This window comes from Lynx rufus, unplaced genomic scaffold (genome assembly GCF_022079265.1).
Source record: "Lynx rufus isolate CCGP_SWC_20201006 ecotype Redwood Valley unplaced genomic scaffold, mLynRuf1.p SCAF_4, whole genome shotgun sequence".
NCBI lineage: Eukaryota > Metazoa > Chordata > Mammalia > Carnivora > Felidae > Lynx > Lynx rufus.
The window spans coordinates 24,346,526-24,359,430 of record NW_025814856.1 but is presented as its reverse complement, the minus strand read 5'-3'; the positions used below and the strand labels follow the sequence as shown (position 1 = coordinate 24,359,430).

At 42.1% G+C, this 12,905-nt stretch overlaps 1 protein-coding gene across 2 annotated transcripts in view; it reads left to right on the top strand.

Annotated features, from left to right (window-relative positions):
- ARHGEF3 (Rho guanine nucleotide exchange factor 3) overlaps nucleotides 1-12,905 on the top strand; it is a 179,742-nt gene that overhangs the window by 150,486 nt on the left and 16,351 nt on the right. For both annotated transcript variants that reach the window (XM_047094551.1, XM_047094553.1), the window contains 5 exons: nucleotides 673-843; nucleotides 4,071-4,133; nucleotides 6,197-6,293; nucleotides 6,458-6,534; nucleotides 12,275-12,532. In XM_047094551.1, coding sequence (XP_046950507.1) covers nucleotides 673-843; nucleotides 4,071-4,133; nucleotides 6,197-6,293; nucleotides 6,458-6,534; nucleotides 12,275-12,532 — 666 coding nt within the window. The remainder of the gene's footprint in view (nucleotides 1-672; nucleotides 844-4,070; nucleotides 4,134-6,196; nucleotides 6,294-6,457; nucleotides 6,535-12,274; nucleotides 12,533-12,905) is intronic.

The window sequence follows — 12,905 nt, the reverse complement described above, 5'->3', positions numbered from 1 at the left end:
TCATTCTGTGTGTCCCTTTATTCTTCACAACAGCAAACAGGCTTAACCACGTGAATAGAGAGAGTTGTGGCAAGAAATTCCTGCTTATGTTATCTCTTAAGTTCACAATACCAAAGGAATAAAGACCCTTCCACTCTTTCTCCCATGTACCACTTAGCAGATTTCAGGGAATCAGGTGGTGCTCCCTGAACCGGGGTGGAGGAGTACTCTGACTGGTCAGGTCTGGGGGATCCCACCCTAACTGCGCACCAGACCCAATACCCAAGGATAGCAGGCTTCTGTTCCTAGATGGAAGAGAAGAATAGGAATACTGGCCAGATGTAAAGGACATCCACTACTGTTAACCCTTGTTCTTCTGAAGAGGGGCTGTCTCCTGGAAAAAAAGAGGAGCCCGTGGCTCCCCTGAGAGCTGCCTCCGTGCATGTCTCTTTGCTGTGTCCAGGTCTCACAGAACGGATACTCCCAGCACATGTGTGAAGGCAGCCCCTTTGCCCAATTTCCCTTAGCACGTAGGCTCAAGAAAATGCCCCACTTCCCAAAAGGCCTTGTGGCATTGTCCTTTCTTTCTTGCAAACATCTGATTTATGTTCTGTCAGTGACAGGAAGCTGCTCAAATGATCCACCCTAGTCCTGCCACTGCCCCCATGACAGTTTGTTTTTCTCATTGTTTAGCGTTCCATTAGCTTCCGCAGTGAGAGCCGTCCTGACATCCTCACCCCCCGACCCTGGTCCAGAAATGCCGCCCCCTCAAGCACGAAGCGGAGAGATAGCAAGCTGTGGAGTGAGACCTTCGATGTGTGCGTCAATCAGATGCTTCCGTCCAAGGAAATCAAACGTCAGGAGGTAGGCTTGGGACCCAGGAGCTGGCCCTGTGTCTGGAACAAAATGCACTATAGGCGAGAGCCAAACTGGGTCTATCTACACCACAGGCTCCGAATCAATTCTTCCTTGCATTTGTAGGAGGACAAATGGGGGTGTCAAACCTTGTAAGGAACTAAGAAACCAGCACCCAGGTAGGTGGGTGGTTCCTGCTTTAAAAAGAAACTGATGCGAAAACCTGAATTTACAAAGAAAATGAATTAGGAAGTGTCTATTTAGGATCCTGGAGCTCACAAAGTTAATCACTTTAGGTATATTTTGATAGCAACTTCTAGAATATTTTAAGATATTTGATTGATAAAACTTTGATTCTGTTTTGTGGAAAACTTTTCTATGGAAGGCAGTTAATTTCATTACATGTGAATATTTGGTACCAATGGCCCTAAATGACTGTGGTAATATTGCCCTTTATAGGAAGCTTGTCAGGTGCCAGGCTGTGCCAAAACACTTCAAATGTGCGTCATCCAGTGAAACCCTTGGAACATCTATTTCTGTGGAAAACCTGACATTGACAAAAGGAATACTTGAAAACTTTCTAGGTTTTGGACTCAGCCATTCTTTTCTAGGAATCTATCTGCCAGACACACTTGTACACAGATGAAAAGATATGTATGTAAGCATATTCATCACAGTAATGTTTATAATAGTGCTAGAAGGAGCCTGAACATCTATTGCCAGGGACAGGCTAAATAATATGTCTCTGTACATGGAAGACTACGTAGCTGCAGAAACACAAGTGCTGATGCGCATGTACGGATGGCTAAGTGGATAAGGCAAGGCACAAAGTAGGGTGTGTTATGTTCTTTTACCATTTATGTAAAAGAAAGGAAAAATAAATGTATGTGTGTACGTGCATATATTTGCTTGTAGAATCATAAAATATTTCTGGAAGGACACACAAGGAGCTAATAACATTGTTGCTTCCTGGGAGGGAGCTGGGTGGCTGGAAGGAGGTTAGAAGGAAAGTTTTCACCACCTACCCATATGTACACTATAAAATTTGAACTATGTTGTGTTTTTTTTTTAATGTTTATTTACTTTTGAGAGAGACAGAGTACAAGCAGGGGAGGGGCAGAGAGAGAGGGAGACAGAATCCGAAGCAGGTTCCAGGCTCCGAGCTGTCAGCACAGAGCCCGACGTGGGGCTCGAACTCACCAACCATGAGATCATGACCTGAGTCGAAGTTGGACACTTAACCGACTGAGCCACGCAGGCGCCCCAAATTTGAATTATGTTAATGTATTATCTAGTCAAAAGAAATAATAAAGCATTTAAGGGGTGCCTGGGTGGCTCAGTCAGTTAAGCATCCGACTTCAGCTCAGGTCATGATCTCATGGTTTGTGGGTTTGAGCCCCACATCAGGCTCTGTGCTGACAGCTCGGAGCCTGAAGCCTGCTTCGGATTCTGTGTCTCCCTCTCTCTCTGCCCTTCCCCTGCTCACGCTTGGTCTCTCGCTCAAAAAACAAATAGACATTAAAATAAATAAAGTGAGATGCTAGGTGAAAGCACACTTAACGCATTTAAAAATAATACATGCACTGAAAAAAACCTGTGAAGAAACATGGCAAGATCTTAATGATGGTTAAAGATGGTATTACGGGTACATTAAAATTTTCTGCTTTTGTGTTTTGTAACACAAAAGTTTTGTAACTTTTTTGTGTTTTCCCAAGTGTCAATAGTATAAATATGTAATTTGTACAATCTGATAGAGGGAAGGAAGGAAGGAGGGACTGATTCTGCAGATCAGATTATTAAGGCACAGTGAATATAAATTCACCCATCTACAGCGTTACCGAGCTGTGATTTGAACCCAGGTCCTGTCCTACTCCAAAGCCCATGGTCTTCATGGTGACAGTGTGCTGCCCCACAGCAAACATCTGAATGTGGTGTTTCTCAGTATGGGGTTCTGGGGTTTTCCTCTCCTGGAGGCCACATTTGGAAGTCAGACAGTCAGGCCTGTGGAAGTGAGCTCTAGTAAAACAGATGTATAAGGAAATCTGAGGAAGGTCCAGATAAAGTCTAGTTAACTGCATTGTGCCAATCCATTTCCTGGTCTTGGTAATGCTCTGTAATTACGGAAGATGCCACCACTGGGGGAAGCAGAGTAATAAGTGCACAGGACCTCTCTACACTATTTTTACAATTTCTCCTGTGAGTCCATAATTATTTCAAAGTAAAAGGTTAACAAGATAGAGTGCCAGGAGGGCATGATATGGAGGCTTTACTGGGCCTCAGGAGGGGCCACCATGCACTGGCCTCTAGTACAGTATTCTGCCTCCACCTGCTTTACCTGAGAACAAACTCGTTGTCTTATAGTCCACCAGCCCCAGACATGGAGGGCACTCGCCAAGCCTGCTCACTTCTTCCCTTTAGTCTGAAAGAAATGTAGTAGTCCCCAAACCGTTACTCCTATTAAAGGACTAAACGTATCACCCTTCAACAATTAATGTTTGCCAACAGTTTAGACTCCCAGATGAGTGAAAAAGTATTCTACGCATTATAGTTCTTCAATTATGATGGCTTAGCAGAGCCAAATTAGAAACGGTCCATTTACACACTCTTACACACAACCGGCTCCTAGAATTTTATTTATTGTACTGTGTAGGGCTGAAAAGTAATTTAGAATGAATTAACTCCACCAGACATTTAGAGTGATAAAATATTGGATTCTTCCTACAATTCCAGCCTCAAGACAAGTGGCTGATAAGAATAAAGCTTTCTCCTGAGATTCACCTTCTGTTGAGTAGAGCAAAGACAAATTGTGATGGCCCAGTTCATAATACTTCCATGTCCATCACTGAGAACAGACCCCGAAATCATTTATGATGGCTGCTGCGCACACGAGAGATGCAGATTCCAACTGTCATTATTTTACCTAAAATAATTCCCTCTTGCTCTGCGGCACCCGAGTTCTGTAACATGAAAGATGACTTCCTGGGTTAGAAACATATGTGAAACCTCTTTCTCCCACAAACAGGTAAGCACATTATGCAGAAGTTTTGCAAAAATTGTCCTTTATAGGTTTTAGCTACTAGATGCATTTGCTACAGGTTAATTTAACTTTTTAAAGAATCCTTTAAAAATACTTAAGAAGTTGGTAGATTTGGGGCTTTGGGCAACAGAACCAGTGCTGTTTGAATTTGGTCTCATAAGTGGAATGTTCAGTGGATGTGTTTTTTCTTTGCTTATAGGCAATCTTTGAGCTTTCCCAAGGAGAAGAAGACTTGATAGAGGACTTGAAATTGGCAAAAAAGGTAAATATGAATCCAGTGGTCATTTGGGCCACCTCCTTTTTTTCTTCTTCTAGGTAATTTCACATTTCTAAGATTGTGCCGTATGAGAACTCTTTTTTGTGACTAAGACAGGCCATCAACAATTGAGAAGAAACTGCACCAACCAAGTAGGGGGGAAATGGCTCAAAACAAGAAGGTTCTCTGGACCTGGTGTCTGTCAGGGTTCTCCTGTGCATGTCTCTAAGGCACCTCAAGTAATACTTGAGTTTAATCAGAAAGTGTTCACAGAGGCCTGGCTCTACATATATTTCGTTGTCTCTCACGTGGGGCCTCCTTACCCATGGAAGAGAGGGTGTGGATGTCTGAAACTGGAACTGTGTCTTAGAAATAAGGTCGTTTGATTAAGTAGAGAGAGTGGTAAAGTGAGACAATTGCATGCTATCATATAAGCTAGGGTCTTTTATATAGAAACGTGTGTTTTAATTACATTGTGTGCCGGAGGGGAGAGGAAACCTGTGCCTTGTAACCTGTATAGTCTTGACAACAAAGCTTTCCCAAAACCTTTCCATTTCAGTGACCCCCATGAAGGCTGAAATCCAGATTCCTTCATCTAATATTCCCAGCCTCTTTAAAGAATTAAGGGTTGGAAAGATGCCTCCCTTCTCTTACGTGTCCTTAGTCCAGATTCCTGCTGATATAAAGTGTCCTCTGTAGCATTCCTGGGAGATGGCCATCCACGCTTTGCTTGGACACAGCCAAGAAACTGAGTTTTAGGTGGGGCTGGAGGAGGAGGAAGACAGAGATGACAGAGAAGGCATTTAACTCTGAGAGATACCTTGCTCCCCCTTCCTGTGTCAAGACCAAGGCTAAGCACCTTAAGGATGTTTCACTGCCTTCCTTTTGCTTGTGGCGGTTCTACCTTCCTGGAGAGCCTTCCTCTCCTTGCAACCATCCGCATCCAGCCGTCCTCCGGGAACTAGCTCAAATCTCAGTTCATTCTTCACCAGTATTTACTGCTTCCTTCTCCATTCAGACAGCTCATCTTAAATCTGCTCTGAATACTCCAGCTTTAATTCTCTCACCCTCGAGGCAGTTATGATTTGATTGATTTTTGCTACTATGTGATATCTCTTCTGTTTTTAATCTTGAGCTATTTTTTAAACATATATCTAATTATCCATGTGTTTTTCTTATCTCCCAATGAGCTTTATAAATATCCTTGGAGGCAGGGATGGTGCCATCTGAGTCTTTGTGCTCTATTACAGTGGCCTATAACTGTGTGTTCTTGTTTAATTATCATTAATAAGAGGTGATAGGATTAACAGAGATTTTGCTGTCTTGGCTTCAAAGCAATCATAAAGGATGCCACCACTTTTTCTTTCTTCCTTTACTTAGTTTAGATATGGACTAATTGAAAAAGAACCTGCTAGTAACTAATTTTGTATAAACAGATATTTTTAAGCTGCAGGATCTTCAATAAAGTAAATTTTTAAAACATCATATGAATCAAATCTTCTCTATACTTAGGATTTGTGCCCTTGCCTAAATGTAGGCTATATTAGAATAAAAAAGCTTTTTAAAAATCTGCTTTGGTTTATCAACAACCGCAAAAGGCTCAAGGCAATACTAGATTCTTATCTGTTCTAGCTACACCCATCTGCTGCTTCCATAGCATTATGGGAAATGTTGTCTGGGGAGAGCCAGGTATTTTGTTACTATGTAGGGCCTCACAGACACAGACGCCATTTTACATTAACCACTTGCTTCCTCTGATTAAAAAAAAAATGTTTTTAATGTTTATTTTTTTGGGAGAGAGAGCGCGCGTGCACACACACATACACACACACACACACACACACACACACGTGCGCACAAGTGGGGCAGGGGCAGAGAGAGAGGGAGAGAGATTCCCAAGCAGGCTCTGCACCATCAGCGCAAAGCCTGAGGTGGGTCTCAAACCCACAAATCGTGAGAACATGACTTGAGCCAAAATCAAGAGTTGGATGCTTAATCAACTGAGCCACAGGCGCCCCACTTCCTCTGATTTTAAACGTTTGCTTCCATCTCTTGCCTTTCTTATGCAGGCCTATCACGACCCCATGCTAAAACTCTCCATAATGACAGAGCAAGAGTTGAATCAAATTTTCGGAACACTGGACTCTCTCATTCCTCTACATGAAGGTATAATTTTGTTCACACAATGAGTCATGACTTGTGGCTTTAATTGAGTCATCTTACAAGTCATGATTATGTAATAACTTGATTAACCCAGAATCTACTTCCAGTCCTGTTCATATTTGAATGCCTAATAAAATAAGCATGCTGTTTTTTTGTTTCTTGACCAGAGCTCCTTAGTCAGCTTCGAGACGCTCGGAAGCCTGATGGCTCCACTGAACATGTTGGTCCCATCCTCGTGGGCTGGGTAAGAAGAATTCTCTGGTCTTGATTAAAAATAAATTTCAATAATGTAGATGGGAGTTTCATTTAACTAGACTTCTTTTGTTTTTAAGTTTATTTTTGAAAGAGAGAGAGAACAAGCAGAGCAGGAGCAGAGGGAGAGAGAGAGAGACAGAGGATCCCAAGGAGACTCCAGACTCTGAGCTGTCAGCACAGAGCCCAACACAGGGCTCAGTCTCAGGAACCGTGAGATCATGACCTTAGCTGAAATCAACAGTTTAGACGCTTAACCGACTGAGCCACCCAGGCGCACCTTAGCTAGACTTTTCTTTGTTGGCAAATGTTGGTTTTACTTCAGAAGAAATTTAAATGGCAAATTCTTAGCAAAATTTATCATTCTGTTTAGGCTTTATCTCTTTAAAGTATGGAAACAATTTTTTCCTGATTATGAATTCATAGCATTGAAAGATAACTTGGCCTTTGGCAGTAAGTAAAAGCACATATGAAACAGTTACTAGTTTTATATCAAGTAAAGTAAAACTAGTTAACATCCAATTTAGGCCAATTACTAATAATACAATTATTACCCTTTCTACTGCAGTAAATATTCAGAGACATATTCTTATCCACCACCACCAAAAAAAAAAAAAAAAAAGTGCTTTGTTTAGGCTACAAAAAAAACCCCAAAAAACTCTCATGGTAAAATGTAATTTCATAAGTAAGTAGTACTAAACATTGTTAATGTTCAGCATACATCTGATTATAAGTAACTTCATAGGAAGGCTTGGGATTATGCTGACCTTCATCCCAAATAACCCATTCTCTTTCCTAATTGAACAAAGAAATCAACTGTGACCTTAGATTAGGGGCTTATGGGTCAACAGATTATGGTCTTGGGTGGAATCTGTGTTTTGTTGGGTGTGTAATGCGGTTGTTCATTTGTCCAGGCATGCACTATTTTCCCAGTCCTCACCATTCCCTGTTACTACATTTCGGTTTCCTTGGAGTCTTGTGTGCACCACCCCAGCTGCAAGTGGTCTTCAGTTGTTATGAAGTGGGTAATAAAAGCAGATCACTTCCATGACTTCTTCCAGGCAGGATTAGATCTCTCATGTCTCTGATCCACACATTGTTCCAGAAAAATAGACAGGAAGTGCCACAGCAGCAAGCTTTAAAGTCATTCCACTGTTTGGGGAAGGTTTTGTGAAGGTTAAAAATCCTACTATCATGTGAGTTCTCTTTATCCAGTTACATTTGTATTTATATTTTAAACTTCCTGTGTCTTCGAGTTCCTACGTTTTGATGTTGATCTCTTATCCTAACTTCTGCTTCTTTTTTTTTTTTTTAAGTTTTGTATTTATTTTGAGAGAGTCAGGGGAGGGGCAGAGAGGGAGAGAGAGAATCCCAAGCAGGCTCTGCACTATCAGCAAGGAGCCCGACACAGGGCTCGAATCCACGAACCGTGAGATCATGACCTGAGCTGAAATCAAGAGTCAGATGCTCAACCTACTGAGCCACCCAGGTGCCCTTAACTTCTGCTTCTCAATTACTTCCTTGATCAAGAAATTTTGAGGGTTTCATGACTGAGATAGCTTTAGTTCACAAGTCAATTTTAGCACTGAGGCCAAAATATCCCAAGGACACCTGAAAGACAAGCAATGTTCTGAGATGAATAATTTAGAAAATGTGCCTTAATATTTCAGGAGAGGCATTCATCTTATATTTTTGACTGTCATTTTATTATAAGCTGTGGTAGATGTTTTAACTTCTTTAGCCTTCAAAGAAATTTCTCTAAAGAAAGCCAGCCAGCTGGAGACAGAGAAGGTGTCATGAGAAGAGAGATTCTGCCTCAATATTTCTTAAACTTCCTGAGTCTGTGGGCTGCTTTGATGGCCAGGGAGGGGGGGTGGGGGACAATGAGGCTGCACACCAGAATTAGCAGGATGCCTGCTCTGTGTTTGATGAGAAGGCAACATAGGATGGCATGGTTTCCTTAGGCATCACGTACAAATTGTCAGTTCATGCCAGAAGCAAAAGTGTTGGTGTTTGCCTCGTAATTAACTTTTTCTGAAATAAATGTCTGCCACTTTTATTAGGAAATTGGTTTGATCTGGGGGCAGCTTTTGCAGCCCTTTTCTGTACACACTCAGAGGAAATGTGACTACCCCCATTGCTATCTGAACCCTTCAGACATCACATGAGGACTTGCAGCTTGAAGAGCAGCCCAAGATTAAACAACCAGCCCATTGTGACCAGGCCTCATGAGAACGGCCCTTATTGATCAGGCCCCACGAGCTGTTAAATGTTTTCCCTCTTTAAACTGCAGATGTGTGCATGCGAGTGGGAACTGTAAACCAAGTGGTACATCTGTTTGAGTTCTGGTCTTTTTAACAGAACAAAATAAACATCTGAGTGGACTCTGAATGAGAAAAAGTCAGAGCCCATTCGACCCATGAAAAATTGATTTATTTGCCGCCCCCCACCCCCAGCTTCCAACTCCCTCAAGGAAAAAAAGGTGAAAAAAGAAACCCTTTTAAACAAATGAGCCTCCCAAGTGGGACAGGCCTGACCAGTCCTTTTGACCTTAGATGAATCAATTACTTGTACTTTGAAGACCTAAAACAGAGTGGTGGTTTTCTCAGGGAGTCACTGTGGTCTCTGAGGATCCGTCTCCTTGGCAGGTAGGCCTGATTTCATTCACCCCTCCATCGCACAGAAACAACCTCCCAAGTGACTTACCTTCATGCTAACATTTTTTCAGTAATAAAATTATTGATAAGTTCTCCAAGCAGCAAGTTCTTGTGTTAATTTGGTTCTAATTCCATTTTAATTGTATAGAGAGAGGCAGAGTGCATGGAAGCAAAAAACAGATTTGTTCTATTGCTTTTCACAATGTTAGGGAGTTAGAAAGAATTTCTAAAAGTGAAAGAGTTTCCCTTATAAGTTCTTGATAGTCTATTTAAAGACATGTTGTGTAGTTCAGAGCTTTGGGGGGAAGGGTGGGGGAAGAACATGCTTCAGGCCGGTTTTGTCTCTAGCTGGGCAAGTGGTTTTGTTTCTCTAAACCACAATTTCTGCAGTAAAAATATCCCAGGGATAAATAATAACAATAGCTAGTACTTACTGATTCTGGTTTTTTTTTTTTAATGTTTATTTATTTTTGAGAGAGAGAGAGATAGAATGTGAGCTGGGGAGGGGCAGAGAGGAAGGGAGACAGAGTCTGAAGCAGTCTCCAGGCTCATTTGGAGGAGAGAGAGAGACAGAGTGTGAGCTGGGAAGGGGCAGAGAGAAAGGGAGACACAGAATCCGAAGCAGGCTCCAGGCTCTGAGCTGTCAGCACAGAGCCCAAGGCAGAGCTCAAACCCACGAACCACGAGATCATGACCTGAGCCAAAGTCGGATGCTTAACCGACTGAGCCACCCAGGCGCCCCAAGTACTTACTGATTCTTAACCAGAAACCAGGCTCACATACTTGTTATCTGCCTTAGCTCATTAAAAAATAGTATATGCCTTTTGTAAGTGGGGCAACTGAGGCTCAGAAGAGTCACCTGATACTGTCCAAGTTAGGCTTTGAAACATAATTATACCTGGTTCCAGAGTCTGCCCTCTTAACCACTGTGTTATCACCTCTCATGTTTTATATAAGTGAATGTGCATGTATTTGGGAACCAAGATGTGAACATTCTTCATTCTCTAACAAGTTACAGATCACTTGTGGCCTTTTCTAGCCAGTGGGTTGAACCAGATAGCCTTTCAGGTCTTGCCCAGGAAATGAGCACCCTGTCAGGTGTGAACACAGGACCAGAGCTGGATTGGGTTGCCATGGCAGCAGGAATGGCAGGATCAGAGAGGAATGGCCCACTGGACGGTGAGCAGCAGTGTGGTTGGAGTTCCTCACTAGTATACATCCGACAGTTACTGCTGATTTGTTTCTCTGTAATGAAAACATTCAGCATTTCCAGGTCTTTTCAAAAGGCGAGGAAGTGGAAATGAAATTAAGAGGGCCTGAAGCTCTTTTTAATTAACTCTGAAAATCTAAATTACAAGCCACAATACCACATCTGGGGTGTGTGTGTATGTGTGTGTGTAAGTAGCAATTATCATTTACTTTCAGATATAAGGTTGAGGAAAGAATTTCTGCAGCTCTTTTTTTAACACAAAGGTTTGTGTTTTTTTGTTTTTTGCTTTTTGTGTTTATGACACATAAGGAAGGTAGACCTTTCCAAAGAATGTTAAACTCAACAGTGGACTTAAACATTACTTCCTTGGTATCTTTGTTTGGTTTCAGTTGCTGAGAAAATAATTTCAATAAGAGGTACCAAAAAAACACCACAATATTTATACTTGACCCATTGTTCAGATGTTGCCACAATTTATTTTTAAGCCATGTTCCCAGACCATCAAATATTACCTAATCTGGTAACTATTAAGCATTCATTTATTTGTTCATTTGGAATATAAAGTTTGAATGTCTGCTGAATGATAGGTCCAATGCAAAGTGTTGAGGATGCAGAAATTAAAGCCCCTCTTGCACTGAATCCCTCCATAGGGCAGGTGTCCTGGTAAATGTGGCTTCTTAATCCAAGGGAGAGAAGCAAACACAATGGGGGCCATTGGCTGCATTTTATTGTTTCTGCTACCTTTCTGGGAGCTGACAGCCTATGCATTAAGATGGTGAGTCTTGGGTGCCACTAATAGGGAGGAGTGGAAAAGGGAGATGAACAGCCCTTTCACTGGGTCTCTGACTCTGTGTTTGCATAATGTGACTGATGGGACATATCAGGGAAATTAGTATTTTGCTGGAAGGAAGATAGAGGAGTAGAAGTGTTCCGAAGTCTTTAAGCTTAAATTGTTCTTTGCATGGTATTGTGATGTTAACCATTAGGTACAGCCAAGAATCTAATTTAAAAGATGTTTCTAAATGCTTCCCGCATCTAATCTTTTACTAATTGTAATTTGGCTTTAAGTTCCTGGAGTTCTTCATAATTAGTCCGCCTTGGAATCAGGTAACCTTAAACTAATATAGAGATGCTTGCATGGAGCCATGCAAAGGGCTCTAGAGTCTGACACTTTGCTTTCTTTTTATGCCACTAGGTCTTCTAGATGAGTTTCTTATGAATGATTTTAAAAGAAATCCTGTTTTGTTTTGTTTTTTAAAGATAGGAGGCTTTCCCCTCACCAGATACTTTTGGAAATTCAGGAAAATTTTGAGCTGTATGCGTATACAGTTATTCTGGTTCTTTTGCTCCTAGCTTAGATTGGCAGAAACGCAAACAAATTACGATGGGGTCTTAACAATCAAGAAAGTAAATACACAACTAAGAAAATAACTGTCCCTCAAGCAAGCTAAAGCCTAAAACTGTTCATTCCCTGCTATTTAAAAAGTTCTATTAATGGTGCCTGGTGGCTCAGTTGGTTAAGGGTGTAACTCTTGATTTTGGCTCAGGTCATGATCTCATGATTCATGAGTTCGAGCCCCAAGTCAGCTCTGTGCTGACAGCGCGAAGTCTGCTTGGGATTCTTTCTCTCCCTCTCTCTCTGCCCCTCCCCAGCTCATGTACTCACTCTCTCAAAATAAATAAACTTAAAAAAAAAATTCTTGGTTGAAAATTCCACTAGTCTGTCTCCTCCAGCCATGCAGATAAGGGAATGTTGGCTGGGCCTGGAGACCAGTTTTGTTCAGTCCCCACATGTGATACTAGCTCATAGCTTCAGAGCACAATTAGTTCCACACTCCAAGCCTCTGTTGATGTTTTTTTCTTAGCTGCCTTGTCTCAGCTCCTACGACAGTTACTGCAGCAATCAAGTAGCCGCCAAGGCTCTGCTGGACCACAAAAAACAAGATCACCGAGTCCAGGATTTCCTGCAACGATGTTTAGAATCCCCCTTTAGCCGCAAACTGGATCTCTGGAATTTTCTTGATATTCCAAGAAGCCGTCTAGTGAAATACCCTCTGCTTCTTCGAGAAATCTTGAGACACACACCAAATGATAATCCAGATCAGCAGCACCTGGAAGAGGCTGTAAGTTCATCTGTTTCTTCCTCTCTTTCCCTTGTTGTTTTCTCCCATAATGTCTAGGAGATTGGGTGAGTGAAGGGTCTCTGGGGACATGGATGGGACCCAGGGGTCTTGGTTTCCAGGCTTGGAAGCTGCCAAGTCATGTTTTTATTTTGCAAGTCACTTCTTCTCTCTCTGCCTCACTCTCCTAACCTATAAAATGCAGTGTTTACATGAAATACACTCTAAGGTCCCTTTGATTTCTAAAAGTTCTTGCTTCTGTGGGGCGCCTGGGTGGCGCAGTCGGTTAAGCATCCGACTTCAGCCAGGTCACGATCTCGCGGTCCGTGAGTTCGAGCCCCGCGTCAGGCTCTGGGCTGATGGCTCGGAGCCTGGA